Consider the following 14,880-nt stretch of genomic DNA (forward strand, 5'->3'; position numbering starts at 1 on the left):
TCAAATAATAGAGCGAACATACCTTATACATAGAAAGGGATGAGTTCCCTAAGGAGAGTGGAGCGCCCATTCCAGGCCTGAGCTACATAGAGAGAAAAAGACTTTAATTTTGCTTAACCACTGACTATTTTAGGCTGTCTGTCACTTCTAGGGGCATCTAATACTAAGTCATACAGGTGCACATTAAAAAAAGTAGAAATCGGGCTTCCCTGGTGGCGCAGTGGTTGAGAATCTGCCTGCTAATGCAGGGGACACAGGTTCGAGCCCTGGTCTGGGAAGATCCCACATGCCGCGGAGCAACTAGGCCCGTGAGCCACAACTACTGAGCCTGCGCGTCTGGAGCCTGTGCTCCGCAACAAGAGAGGCCGCGATAGTGAGAGGCCCGCGCACAAAAATGAAGAGTGGCCCCCGCTTGCCACAACTAGAGAAAGCCCTCGCACAGAAACAAAGACCCACCACAGCCAAAAATAAATAAATAAACAAATGTGGGGTTAAAAAAAAAAACAAAAACCCAGCTTCTTCTCTAAAAAGTTATGTCTTCTAATTGGAGCATTATTAAAAAAAAAAAAAGTAGAAATCTTATTAAGGAGAATCTTTAAGAGGAATAATGGACAAGATTTGTTAGTATAGTATTCCTTTCTACATTTCAGTAAGATCCAACATTTCAGTAAGTCACAGCACTAGGACCAATACAAAATTCTTGTGGACCAATGATAAAACATGGTAACCTGAAAATGTAAATGTATAACATCTGTTGTTAACCATACTCCATAAATACAAACTTGAACTCTGCACATTTTTGTGATTCCTTTCTCTCTTTTACTGTCTCCTCTTCCCTTGCCATCTCTCTTACTCCACCTCCCTTCCAGAATTGCCTCCAGGGAAATTAAAAATTTAAGGTTAAGTCAATTCAGCTTTTGGCAATGCTAAAGTGACATTTAGACTGATACTTTCCTTCTGTTCGTTTGGGTACTGTCTAAATATTCATTTTAGACTATGAGCCCTGTGAGGAGAGAGATTGATTCTATCCTGCTCATTGCTCTGTCCCTAGTATCTGTCGCTTTTGAAACTTAATAGGCTCTCAATGAATGAATGAATAAACTCAGAGTCCTAGTTTTTCCACTCAAGTGTTCATTTAGAGAAGAATCTTGGGCACACTCAGATCTATGATCTCACAATACTCTGCAACTCCCCCCCACGCTCCCCAATCCAGCAGAGAAATGGCCATGAGAGTGGATTTACCAAAAGTGAGGACAGCAACTAAAGAGCTCTGATCGACAGTGCAGGTAGCCTGTCGTGTATGATCCTTAGTCTCATGCTATTTTGAAAATCTGTAGCTGAAATTGTATTGTTGCTAATTCCAACCAGCCTTAAGGGAAGACTGACTAACCGACTCACTGGGCTGCCAGCCAAGGACTGTATCCAAAAATCAAGGTCTTATGCTACTTGAGGTTTCTTACCCCTTCCTTTTCTTTATTACGTAAATAAAGATTTCACAATCATTTGATGGTCCAACTGCTAAAATTCTTAATAGCTCAGCAACTAAAACTGCCTTCTCAGTTAATATAAAACCGTTTCTCTGCTCTGTGCTTGCAAAAATTATTTCTGTTCAGTAGAAAGAACCCTATTTCTGAAGAAATTAGAATCGTAAAAATGCCTAATTAGTCAATTTTCAAACCTGACCATACTTCTTTCTAGAAATGAATAGTATGCAGCATTAGAGCCCCTTTGAAAGTGTGAGTGGCTCTGAAAAGAGCCTTTGGGTTTAATAGCGCCTGGAAATATTTACTTGGAGCTGGTGTACTTGGTGACAGCCTTGGTTCCCTCGGACACGGCGTGCTTGGCCAGCTCCCCAGGCAGCAGCAGACGTACGGCCGTCTGGATCTCCCTGGAGGTGATGGTCGAGCGTTTGTTGTAATGCGCCAGGCGCGACGCCTCGCCCGCGATGCGCTCAAAGATGTCATTGACGAACGAGTTCATGATGCCCATGGCCTTGGACGAGATGCCGGTGTCCGGGTGGACCTGCTTCAGCACCTTGTACACATATACGGAGTAGCTCTCCTTGCGGCTGCGCTTGCGCTTCTTGCCATCCTTCTTCTGCGCCTTGGTCACCGCCTTCTTAGATCCCTTCTTGGAAGCAGGAGCAGATTTAGCCAGCTCAGGCATGGTGTAAAGTTATCAATCAGACGAAAACTGACAACACCTATTACAATGTTGGCCTATTTTTGTAGGGCTTCTATGCAAATAGGTGCTTAATCTATCCCAATTCCTGATTGGGTCAAATCAGCCAGTAGAAACCTTTTATGCAAATAAGGTGATTTCAAATCTGCTTTTTGATTGGCTGTTTAAGTGGAACTAACACTAGATATCACCCCACCATCAGAAAAAATAACTTTCGTTTTCAAAATAGTGCAAAAAATTAATGTCTTGTCCGTAAGTATCTACTTGTGAGACTTGTTTCTCTCTAGATCCGGACCTAAAGAGACAAACGCCCGATACAAATTTATGACTAGTTTTTTGCCAAAATTCAGTTACCGGGTTAGTAATTCTAGAAAAGAGAACATAGAAATTAGCTAAATATATAAATATTTTCAAAATTATGCCATTGGCATTCACAATTCGGCTTGATCAAAGTCGGCAACACTTAAGCTTTACGAAGAATTAACGATCGTCACATTTCAACGGCGGTAGTATTTTCATGTTTCCTAGGAACAGTGTCTGGAAGTGATGCCAGCGTTTGTTGGAGGGCTGGGAATTATGTAATATGGTGCTTGCATTGCTAAAATAAAACGTTTATTCAAAATCAGAACCTTTGATAAGTGACGAAACTGGACTCGATCAATTACATTCAAAAACCGGAGTTTTTGAAAGGGCTCAGAACTCTGGAACGTTCATTTCCGTCTCTTCCCAAACTTAATCCCGAACAAGGGGATTAAAACAAAACCAATTAAGGTACATATAAAACATGTAACATACAGGGTGAATAAATGGCGGAGGACTTTAAGCGAGAAAATATAGAGCATACTGCAATAGATCTAGATTTTCTAAAGTGAGACCTGGTATCCAATCACAAGGCCTATCCAGTTACTTAATTCACGGCGCGGAATTTGAAGATTCGGACCAATCAGGAGGACTTCGCCTTTATAAATAAGAGCAAGAACAGCACGGCTTGTAGTTGTAGCAGTGCTTGCAATCTCTCATCATGGCTCGCACTAAGCAGACCGCTCGCAAGTCCACCGGCGGCAAGGCGCCACGCAAGCAGCTGGCCACCAAGGCGGCCCGCAAGAGCGCGCCGGCCACGGGCGGCGTGAAGAAGCCGCATCGCTACCGGCCCGGCACGGTGGCCCTGCGCGAGATCCGCCGCTACCAGAAGTCCACGGAGCTGCTGATCCGGAAGCTCCCGTTCCAGCGGTTGGTGCGCGAGATTGCGCAGGACTTCAAGACCGACCTGCGTTTCCAGAGCTCGGCCGTGATGGCGCTGCAGGAGGCGTGCGAGGCCTACCTGGTGGGGCTCTTCGAGGACACCAACCTGTGTGCCATCCACGCCAAGCGCGTCACCATCATGCCCAAGGACATCCAGCTCGCTCGCCGCATCCGCGGGGAGAGGGCGTAAACTGGCTTTTTTAATCGAGTGATAACTAAAACCCAAAGGCTCTTTTCAGAGCCAATCACTTGATCATATAAAAGGTGCCGTAGTGCTTGGTCATTAAGAGCACAAATTTCGCTCAGTCCCGAGAGACCTTTGTGGAGAGAGTCGCGGAATTAAGCTCTTTAAAAGCCTATGGTGTTTCTTTGTTTTTTGGGGGGGTTGCGTTGGGTTTTCAGCGCTGCATATAGGCTTTCTCTAGTTGCGGCGAGCGGGGGCTACTCTAAGTTGTGGTGCGCGGGCTTCTCATTACAGTGGCTTCTCTTGCAGAGCACGGGCTCTAGGCGTGAGGGCTTCAGTAGTTGCAGCACTGGACCCAGTAGTTGCGGTGCGTGGGCTCAGCAGTTCTGGTGCACAGGCCTAGTTGCTCCGTGGCATGTGGGAACTTCCTGGACCAGGGCTCAAGCCCATGTCCCCTGTATTGACAGGCGGTCTTAACCACTGCACCACCAGGGAAGTCCTAAAAAGCCTATGTTATTTTTAAGTCTTCAGTGTAGGAACTGCCTCCACGCTTTACTTGCACACCTTCGTTTGGCATATTTTGTGTAGGTTTGGTATATTTAGGCACGGCTAAACGCTTGGTCTACACCAGGGTGCCCTTGCTCACCAGAATTGTGAGGCCCAGCTCGCTAGCAACCACAAGGACCCTGTTGAGAATGGTCACGGATATACCATGACCACCCCTAAAACGGAGCTTAGGTTATTAGCTTTATCACCAAAGGGAAGACCTTGACAGCTCCTGAGAACTTGGTGGCGGTCTTTACCCACCAGGTCTTCTCTACAAAGGGCCAAAGCAACCAACAGGGGCAGCTGGGTGGGTCTCTGAGTAGGAAAAAAATTGAATGAACTCGAATGCAGGAATCATGAGCCTTTCAGCAGACGCCATTAAAGGGGTCTTTTTCTGTTTTCCTAAATTCCCTATCTTAATCTCTAAATCAAATCTTATGAAAGTACCTCATATTTGTCACTAAAACATGAAAATCAGCTGTAAGCTTGAGAGTTCTCTATTGCAGAAAATATTGTCTTCGCTTTCTTCTCATCCCTACAAAACAGCAGTGTTATAGTATTCTGTATTGAAACGATATTCCTTTCTTGTGGAAGTAACAAATTCTTCACTATTTCTAAACTGGTAGCTGAAGGGAAAAAAGTAAGGAATTTTGTTCTGAAACTATACAGTCTTATTTGGAAATGTAGAAAGGTTGTTACTAATTGGGTTACTGTAGACCGTTTGGAAGGATTTTATGTCTATTCAAACACTTCAGCAAATTTCAGGTTCAAGATGGGTGAGGTATCCTTAACTACAAAATTGAGAGGCTTCTATTTTATTGTTTTTTAATGGGCTGTTTCCCCTTGAGGATCACTAAGGAAAGAGGTCAGGTCGTAAATTTAACAGAAACAAAGCTGTAAATAAACACACAGGCCAAGATAGCCGTTGTAAGTCCTGGAGGTTTTATAAAAGAAGTCTTTGTTCTTGGAAGTCTGTCAGGCATTGAGACTCGGGTGCTGAGAACTGGGGAGCCTGGACCCATATAAGGAAAAAAGTTTAGCTATTCATAATTCCAATAATGGAGTGTTAGATATTTGTAATGCTACATAAAGGCATTCCATATTAGAACGTACTTTCCCATATCCTGTACTTTCTTTGAGATTCTAGCACAGTAAGTTTTTTAATGTCTGTTTCTGTCTCACCAGATGGTGGATGTCAAGACATGAGGACCAAGGGGGCACAGAAAACACCTAGTTGTATAATTAAATCCATCAGAACATCTAGAACAGTCCTTTGCCTAAAACAAACCCTCAGGAAATTAGTCAAATTGGAATTTAAAATAAAAATTATTGAACAAACAGGAATTACCATTCAGTTTATTCCTGATTACAGAAGTAAAATATTGATAGAGTTCATGTAACCTTAATACTATATAGTTTTACCACATAGAAATAATCAACATTAATTGAGTGGTTGCATTACTGAGTCAGCCAGAAGTCATGTATTATTCTATGAAGTCTCCAAAATATAAGGTAAATTCAATAGTTCTATACTAATATACATAATTATTATTCTCTTAGTTCTTTACAGATGAGGAAACTGAAACTAAGAAAGCTTCAGTTAAAAAGGATAGAGCCAAAACTTTTCCCCTTTGGCATTGCTATATTAAACAATAGCATCAGTATGATCCTCAAAAGTTACCCCTGAGGCTTTATTCCTTGGAAGAGCTGTCATAGGAAGACTGATATGTTTATCTTAATATTTTCATAATATGTTAAAGGAAATGGGTGGATTTTGAAAATGTACAGGATCATATAAAACTGTGTTCTCTTATACTATAATTATTACAGCCAATTGCACAGAAATATAATTGATGCACAGCAATAAAACTATAACATTAACTTGGACAATTTTTAGCCTTTCTGTCCATCATCCAGACAATGACCTTGATTGTTAAGACACATGCACACACACACACACACACACACACACACACACTTTTTTTTTTAATTTTAAAGGCATACATTGAAATGGTAGTGCTTAACATGAGATTTTTTTAATGAATTTTGATTTTCTTGGGGAAATATCACAAATCTAAATCATGTCACATTTTATTTGTACCTGTTGGAAAATTAAGTTGTATAACCATTTCAGGCTTACCTGGTTGCCTATAAGTACATGTAATTTAAAAACAAACAAGTATATAATCTCTGAATGACCAGTAGCTTTATTTTATAGAAGTGGTAGCTAAAAATCAAGATAATTCAGAAATGCCATTTCATTCTTTTTCCACATCCTGCCTACCCCATATGTACACAGGTAAATATTGATATTTTACATCTGAAGACTTTTATACTGCAAAGGTTTTTTTTTTTTTTTTTTTTTTCCAGTAGCCCCAACACTTTGGATGGCATACCTCAGAAAGTAAGGGAGCTAGTGCCTAAATCAAGCCATGAGGAGGGTCATAGAAGGGGCAGAGAGATTTATTACCCTTAGCTTTCCACAGAAAAACAGAAAATCACTGAATCTGATTATTATGGGTGTAATCCTACCCATTTGACAGGATTTTAAAGCTCAGTCAATTAAAACACACCTAGAGTAGTGGGAAAACAAGATAAAGAAGACTAATAACCTAGGGTTTAGTTTAATGACAGAAAAGAATAGATGCATTATAAATTTTCCATTGATAATAATGGTACCCAATTATTAATATCATCAAAGCACATTATCAGAGAAACTAGATTTTTCTAATTAGGGGTATTTATTCATGGAGTTGGAACTTGAGATGAAATTGGAAAGATTCTCCCAGGTAGAAGGAGAGAAGGAATTGCAGATGAGTAAAGTTGTCCAAAAAACAAACAACAACAAAAAGGAATAGAAAGGTAAATTTGAGTTATTAGTGCTGGTTAGTGTGAGCAGAAAGTATCATTATGAAAAAAGGCTATAAAGTTCTCACTTGAAGCTAAAGTAAGAGTGACAATTTTTATAAGACAGAATGACCAGAATTTAAGAATTAGTGGCTGGAGAAACTGGTTAGGAAGAACCAGGTAGGAAGAAACTGGTTAGGATATTGGTTAAGAAACAATGGAATCATCCAGGTATGAGAGGATAAGGAGAGAATGTGAGAGGGGAGAAACTGTCCGTTACTGAAACTTATTTAAACATCTACCTGATTTAGTGACTGACATGAGTAATCAAGGCCTCCACACAGTGACGTGAATTCCATCTGCCTCCTCCAGTTAAAAGGAGTCAGGGGGCTTCCCTGGTGGCACAGTGGTTGGGAGTCCGCCTGCCGATGCAGGGGATGCGGGTTCCTGCCCCAGTCCGGGAAGATTCCACATGCCGCCCGTGAGCCATGGCCACTGAGCCTGTGCGTCCGGAGCCTGGCTGAGCCTGTGCTCCGCAACGGGAGAGGCCACAGCGGTAGGACGGCCGCGTACCGCAAAAAAAAAAAAAAAAAAAAAAAAAAGGAGTCAGGAAATTACTAAGTAGAAGGGAGAAAGTAGTGACTTCAGCCTGGCCCCCAAAATTACTTTTGGCTTAGACCGATGCCATATGCATAAGTTCCCTCCTGCAGCTAAGAAAATATGAACATGCCCTTCACAGCTTCCACGCTAAGACGTCCTTTTTCCTTTCTTTCTTTTTTTTTTTTTTTTTTTGGTATATTTTGGAGACAGCTACTCACACAGCTACTCACACAGACAGCTACTCACAGCTACTCACACAGCTACTCACACAGGCTCCTGCTTGATATTTGCCATCTTTAAGTGTAGATCTGTTGAGTTTTTCTAAACCTGGGTTTTTGCCACTGTGATTGACAGACCATCTTTGTTCAGCAAAAGCATGTCAGAAATCCAAGGATGAGTGTTTCAGGAGACCCTCCTAGGGATGTGGTTTACTGATGAAATACAGGGACTAGGAATGAGCTTCCTGATCCCTCATCATCCTGCTGCAGAATATCAAGACCATCCCAAGATGTTCATTTTAACCTGCTTTAACTGCAACAAAAATTTTGGGAGATGGAGTAAGAGTTAAACAAGTTCTGATTTCCTTGTAAATTAGAAACTGTCCCAAGGAAAGGAATATGAATATGAATTTACATAAACCAGTGTAAAACTAGAAGAGCATTGATTGAATCGTGTTTAATCCCTTCTGGTGCATTCCAAAGGGATTGTGAATTGGATAGCTCATAAAAGGCCTAAAATAGAAATACATGAATGTTATTTTTTTCTGGATGAGCGTAAAAAGGAAATAGAGAACTGTACTCCTTTTCCAGTTGACATAATAGATGGGGAGCAGTGCTCAGAAAATGACACTAGGAAGAAAGAAACTTGTGTTTGAGACCCAGGTCCATCATTTATTGACAAGGTGACTCTGGCCATTTCATCTTTCTAAGCCACAATTTCTTAACTTTAAAACATGTATGGGCTTCTCTGGTGGCGCAGTGGTTGACAGTCCGCCTGCCGATGCAGGGGACACGGGTTCGTGCCCCGGTCCGGGAAGATCCCACATGCCGCAGAGCGGCTAGGCCCGTGTGCCATGGCCGCTGAGCCTGCGCGTCTGGAGCCTATGCTTCACAACGGGAGAGGCCACAACAGTGAGAGGCCTGCGTACCGCAAAAAAAAAACATGTAGCTTAGGGAATTCCCTGGCAGTCCAGTGGTTAGGACTTTCACTGCCACGGACTGGGTTCAATCCCTGGTGGGGGAACTAAGATCCCGCAAGCCACACGGTCCAGTCTAATAATAATCAAGCAGCTTAGCTATACCTACTGCAAATGCTTTATAGTGAGGCAGGCATAGAAGTAGTTTGTAAAATGTAACGAACTACAGAGATACTATATAGTAACCACTCTTGTTGAATGTCATATTCCCACATAATACTTATTCCTCATCACTCATAATCGAAAGCCAAACTCTCTCATTCTGGGTATTAAAGACTCTTCTGCGTAACCATTTCACATCTTCCCATTTATCCAAATCGCCTTCTCAACCAAACCAGTCTTCTAAGAGGAGGGTTTTTTGGCCCTTTCTAGAAAGAAGAAAGTATGGAATACAGTTGTGATGGGGAAAAGATGAACTCCTGCTTAGAAAAGCTAGAAAGGTATCACAGGCTACCTCCTTTTTTTTTAAAGAAAGTTTAAATAGTAAAATTTAATAAACTATTAACCAGTAAGTTGTGTGTGTGTGTGTATGTGTAGCTGGGGGTGGGGGGCGGGGGCCGCTGGGTATGCTGTAAACAAAGAAATAAGATGAAGTCTTTTAACCATGAGGTATTTGCCACTGAAGATCTGCTCAGGGACTCATGACTTGTTTTGTATAGTGGACTCTATGGATAGTCTGGAGAAACCTGTAAACAAATATCTTCTCAATACAATGTTTTAAAATACTTAAAGCATACAGGATAAGAAAATTAGCCACATTAAAATACAGCTGTCAAAATGTATTTCTTTTACGTAAAATGTGTTTCATTAGTTACATCAAATAACAAGGAGCAAAAGGTGGAATAACAAATGTCAGTTTCAAGGAATCAGAATGATGTAAATTTTATTTCAAGATATCTGCAATATCTTCAAAGTGATCCAAAAACATCTGTGATGGCCACTGTTGAAAAAGTCAGAGGCACTGCAAAATCCATTGTGATTAGCTGCCTACAGATATACTTGAAGGAAATGCTTAGCTGCATTTAGAGTTTGGTAAAATAAAGATGTAATTTTTCCTCATCCATGTTTACAACCCCCTAATGGTCTGCAGAACTCAGATTTTGGTCAAGATTTGCCAGTAAAATCGAGTGGCCTTCCCCAGAAATTAAAATAACAACAACAACAACAAAAAAAAAAAACAGGGATGAAGGGGAAATGATGTAATATCAGGTTAACCCATCTTCCTAGAGCCATTTATTTTGCCCTGGTTACTCCAGCTCCAGGAGCTCTCTAAGCAATCTCGTTCCCTTTATCAACGGTTTTTATTCGTTTCTGCCTCCCTGTTTGTTGCCTATTCACCAAAATATATTAGACCACCAACCCAGCTGCCTGGGTCTTGTCAACATCTGAGGGGGGAAAAAATCAGGCAAAGAAAAGGGTAAATTATAAACCGCCAGGGGTAGCTTACTTTTTTCTATCCCTTGGTGTCAGGGTGGTAGCAACAATTATGCAGATTTAGGCAGAATAACAATAGCATGAATACTCCCCCCACATAGGACTACATTCATCAAGCGGAAAAATCCAAGCTTTTCAACTGCTTCAAAGTATGTATCTATACAAGTCTTAATATCACAGCCTCTAATTGGTGCAGTATTTTCTCCTGGAGCCCATGCAAGTAACTCCAGCAGTGCATTCTGATTGGCTAACTCTCTCAATAGCCTCTGCAAACCAATGGGAATGGAAATTTTAGAAACATCCAGAGACTATAATAACCCCTTCCTGTAGCTGCACTATTTCTTTCCTAACATGTCTGGACGAGGAAAAGAGGGCGGCAAAGCGCGAGCAAAGGCCAAGACCCGCTCTTCGCGGGGCGGGCTCCAGTTCCCCGTGGGCCGAGTCCACGGCCTGCTTCGCAAGGGTAACTATGCCGAGCGGGTCGGGGACGGCGCGCCGGTGTACCTGGCGGCGGTGCTGGAGCACCTGACGGCCGAGATCCTGGAGCTGGCGGGCAACGGGGGCCGCGACAAGAAGACGCGCATCATCCCGCGTCACCGGCAGCTGGCCATCCGCTACGACGAGGAGCTCAACAAGCTGCTGGGCGAAGTCACCATCGCTCAGGGCGGCGTCCTGCCCAACATCCAGGCCCTGCTGCTGCCTAAGAAGACCGAGAGCCACCACAGGGCAAAGGGGCAAGTGAATCTGCCGCAAAGGCTCTTTTGAGAGCCACTAAACTCTCATTAGAGGACTGTGATCACAACATTCGGAGAGTTCTGAACGTGGTGGTGCGCGCGCACCCTGACGCATAGCCAATCACGTTAGGGCGGCAAGTTTAAAAAAACTGCTTAAGTTTTAAAAGAATTACCTTTTACAGGACACTTTGTTGGTTTACCTACAGAAACATATCCGGCTAAGCTCTTTTATCTGAAAGTGGTGGGTGGCTCTGAAAAGAGCCTTTGAGATTTTCAAAGTAGGACGTCCCGTTACCGATTTACTTCTTCTTGGAGGCCGCCTTCTTAGCCTTTGTAGCTTTGGGTTTGGCAGCTTTAGGCTTGGCTGCCTTGGCTTTGGGGGCTTTGGCCTTGGCCGGACTCTTAGCCGCCTTCTTCGGCTTCGCTGCCTTCGCCTTTTTCGGGCTCTTGGCCACTTTCTTAGCCCCAGCAGCTACCCCCGGTTTCTTGGCTTTCTTGGGGGTCTTCTTAGCGGCCTTCTTGGGGGTGGCCGCGCCCGTGGCCTTCTTGGGCTTCTTAGCTGCCCCAGCAGCCTTCTTGGGCTTGGCCGCGCCCGCCTTCTTAGCCTTGGGCTTGGTTTCCCCTGTGGCCGCCTTTTTGTTGAACTTGAAAGAACCTGAGGCGCCAGTGCCCTTTGTCTGCACCAGAGTGCCCTTGCTCACCAAGTTCTTAAGACCCAGCTTGATGCGGCTGTTGTTCTTCTCCACGTCATAACCAGCGACCGCCAGCGCTTTCTTCAGCGCGGCCAAGGACACGCCGCTGCGCTCCTTGGAGGCGGCGACAGCCTTGGTGATGAGCTCGGACACCGGGGGCCCGGACGCTTTGCGTTTTCCAGCAGCTGCGCCCGTTTTCTTCGTCTTCTTCTTAACAGGTGTTTTCTCTGTAGGTGCGGGAACAGCAGGAACAACTGGAGCAGTCTCCGACATCTTTCTGTTTAGCCAGGAAAGACAAAAAGTAAGCTTAAACTGTCAGAACGGCGTGTCCCGGGAGCCGCCGGCTGGGGGTTTATATAGAGAGTCGCTGCGTGATGATTGGTTGCCTGTTCCGTGCGCCGCGCTGCTACGAAGGGCTCCTCGGCTCTGCCGAATGGCTGTGTTTTTTGCCCCTTAAAAAAGAAGAAAAATATAAGAAGTCTGGGCATGAAATAATTAGGGATTTGGGGGAAACTGATCCGAGACTCTTCAGGCTTCATTCCTGCCTTATTTGCTATACCTAGTTTAAAAGCCGGCCCCCTGAAACTTTCCTGATTCCCCCAACTCTCTTGGAAACTTCGGTCAAATTGAGACAACTTTCAGATTTTCCTTAAAATTACTAGTTCTCACTGCTTCCTTTGCAAATCTTTCTTCCAGGGCATTGTCATACACATTGTTTTCTTTTCAACCTTATATAAATAACCTCATTTTTACTCAAATATACAAGGAAAATCGGTTTTTTCGCGGGAGCAATAGCACAGCTCTCCTGCAACTTGTTTGCTCTAAGCACTGGGAATTGGCACTGGGGTAGAAAATTCTACGTACAAGATGGATAACTATTTTAAAAAGGATAGATTTTTTAAAAAAATATTTGAGTGACCAGTGTGTAAACTGGGTTTGCTCCCAGTGTTTCGGTGATTTAAACATTTTTGGAAGGATGGGGTGTGAGGCTGCTCCATTTATTTTCTAGATAAACAGCTCCAAATAGAGTCACCAACCTTCTCTAAAAATTAGTATAATAGATTTTTCTGACCTAGAATGAGCATTAGAGATCAATCACACCATCTACAAAGAAGAAAAGTGAATCATGAAGCAATAGATTGGCAGTTCTACAACATTTTACCAGCTCTGAGCTCAAGAACTCTGTAAGATCACGTGGGTTAAAACTGTATATTGCCTAATGATATTCTGTCCATAAGATTTTTTCCTCCACTATTTAGTACAGAATTATGTACATATGTCCTATATTTCAAAATGATACTTAAAATATATATTTGATTTATCTTTTTTCAACATTGCAAATAGGGGCACAGAGGACTAGAAAGTAAAAAAAAATTCTCATTAAACTCACTTTCTGAATCTTCATAAGTTTCCTTGGGATTTTTACTAAAAAATATGAACCAGGCTATCATGACCTAAATTAATTGGCTGAATGTGTCCGCTAAGGAGTTGAATAAACATTTCATAGCAAACATGACTGATTTAATGCTCCATCTCTTTGTAAGACAGAGAGCTAATGGAATTCGATAAATATTGGATATTAAGCACAAAATTAATATCCACCAAGTAATCAGATACTGAAATTAAACCTCATGTTTGTCAAAATAAATAAACAAGAAAAGTATTTTGGTGTTGTGTTTTTTTTAAATAAATACCCCTACTTCCAAAAATCTATTTATTCTGGCCTACATTCAATAGTGACTTGAGAATTTTCTCATATAAGTCCAAGACAGGATAATCAACTTAAAAGATGTCATCTCTCTGCACTGAACTAATTCCATAAAAATGACTTGGCTTGTTTTTAAATAGTCATTATTGGCTGGCACTGTCTGTAACGAAGTCTCTGGGAATTGAGACCATGTTATAAACCAATTACAAATACAGTGTATAAAGAGGGAAGCTTATAGGATTGGATCTAGAACATTCCAATTTTCCCAGGGAAGGCATTTTACATCTGTCTGGAGGATGGGGCTACTTGTCATCCTCAGTATCATCACTGTCAATAGCAATTGTAACAAACATTATATACACCCTTTTCCTTTTCAACCCAGAGCCTAATACTATCTAGACCTAAAGATAAAATTAAAATTCACATTTTTAAATCTTTACTATTTTGGTGATCATTGTAGGCATGATATCAGTTGTTGAATACTTGTTGGAATTGTTCCCTAAGTTGTATGTACTCAATTTAAGATAGGTGAAAAGTTCTTTCTACAGCAGATGCCACAATTTCTTTCTTGTGCAACTGTTACCGGTTCCCATGGCTATTTAGGTTCCAAATAAGTGAGCAGACATTGGGGCTCAGGGTCATTTGCTTCCTTGTTTATAGGTAATCTCTGCCCTTCCTGGAGAGCAATAATTGAGACTTGATTTCACCTGAAAAGTTCTTCCCTAGATGTGTATAGGAGGATGGAGCTGTGCTGTGTGTAGGTACTGTTATCTCTTGAGATCCAGGTATTTACGCTGTCTCTAACTGTAGCATGGACAAGGTTCTTGAAAGCTGGATCACCCCATGGGACTATAAAGTTGAAAAGTTTCACCTATTACTTGGTAGCCCACAAAAAAGTTGTCTGTATTACTTTTGAATTCTAAATCTGCATATATTCTAAAACCATGGATTTTCTGCTAGACTAAGACTTGAACTATTTTTACTTTATAGATGTAAAAAATAAATAAGAAAAACTAAAGTTAAACAAGTGATGGATGTCTCACAACTTCATGTTCTCTCAATTTTGGTGTCAAGCCCCCACTCACCATAGTAAATGACTGTGAATAAGACAGGGCTCACCAGGGCAATCCACAGGGGCTGTACTTAAGTGTTCCAAAATTCAATAAATTTCAAACATTTAAGGAGAAGAGTGACTATGTTGACTAAATGTCAAAAAGGCCAAATTAAAAATAAGGGTTATAGAGCAAACAGAGCATTGTTTTACAATGTAATGTGTTCAGAAGGGTAATGAGAAATCACATCTATTTTAATTTCCTATCAGATGGTCTCACCTGAGGACACTCTACCACTTGAAACTCCCCTTCAAGCACAACTATATATCAATATTATTCATTTTATTTCCTAAAAAGGACACTACTACTCTCAAACTTCCACTTTCCTTTTTCCATGTCCCTCTGTGTATCTGTAATATCTGGTACACACAGAAGGTGACTAATTTCTATTATACCTCAAAAATA

At 42.0% G+C, this 14,880-nt stretch overlaps 4 protein-coding genes across 4 annotated transcripts; 2 read left to right on the forward strand and 2 right to left on the reverse strand.

The window, feature by feature from the left end:
* Nucleotides 1–1,761: 1,761 nt before the first annotated feature.
* LOC309813788 (histone H2B type 1-L-like) lies at nucleotides 1,762–2,175 on the reverse strand. Its single transcript, XM_082638932.1, has one exon. The coding sequence runs from the start codon at nucleotides 2,164–2,166 to the stop codon at nucleotides 1,786–1,788; it is 381 nt and encodes a 126-aa protein (XP_082495058.1). The 5' UTR covers nucleotides 2,167–2,175; the 3' UTR covers nucleotides 1,762–1,785.
* A 1,027-nt stretch (nucleotides 2,176–3,202) lies between these two features.
* On the forward strand, nucleotides 3,203–3,613 carry LOC309813906 (histone H3.1; the record flags this gene model as incomplete). The annotated part of the gene is made up of 1 exon (XM_082639098.1): nucleotides 3,203–3,613. The coding sequence occupies one exon, from the start codon at nucleotides 3,203–3,205 to the stop codon at nucleotides 3,611–3,613; it is 411 nt and encodes a 136-aa protein (XP_082495224.1).
* A 5,989-nt stretch (nucleotides 3,614–9,602) lies between these two features.
* Nucleotides 9,603–11,129, forward strand: LOC309813498 (histone H2A type 1-H-like). Its single transcript, XM_082638456.1, has one exon. The coding sequence runs from the start codon at nucleotides 10,581–10,583 to the stop codon at nucleotides 10,992–10,994; it is 414 nt and encodes a 137-aa protein (XP_082494582.1). The 5' UTR covers nucleotides 9,603–10,580; the 3' UTR covers nucleotides 10,995–11,129.
* A 28-nt stretch (nucleotides 11,130–11,157) lies between these two features.
* Nucleotides 11,158–12,051, reverse strand: LOC309813499 (histone H1.3-like). The gene has a single exon (XM_082638457.1). It carries the CDS (start codon nucleotides 11,926–11,928, stop codon nucleotides 11,263–11,265), a length of 666 nt encoding a protein of 221 aa, XP_082494583.1. The 5' UTR covers nucleotides 11,929–12,051; the 3' UTR covers nucleotides 11,158–11,262.
* Between the last annotated feature and the right edge of the window lie 2,829 nt (nucleotides 12,052–14,880).

This window comes from Mesoplodon mirus, assembly GCF_964341445.2.
Source record: "Mesoplodon mirus genome assembly, chromosome: 12".
Taxonomy (NCBI): Eukaryota; Metazoa; Chordata; class Mammalia; order Artiodactyla; family Ziphiidae; genus Mesoplodon; species Mesoplodon mirus.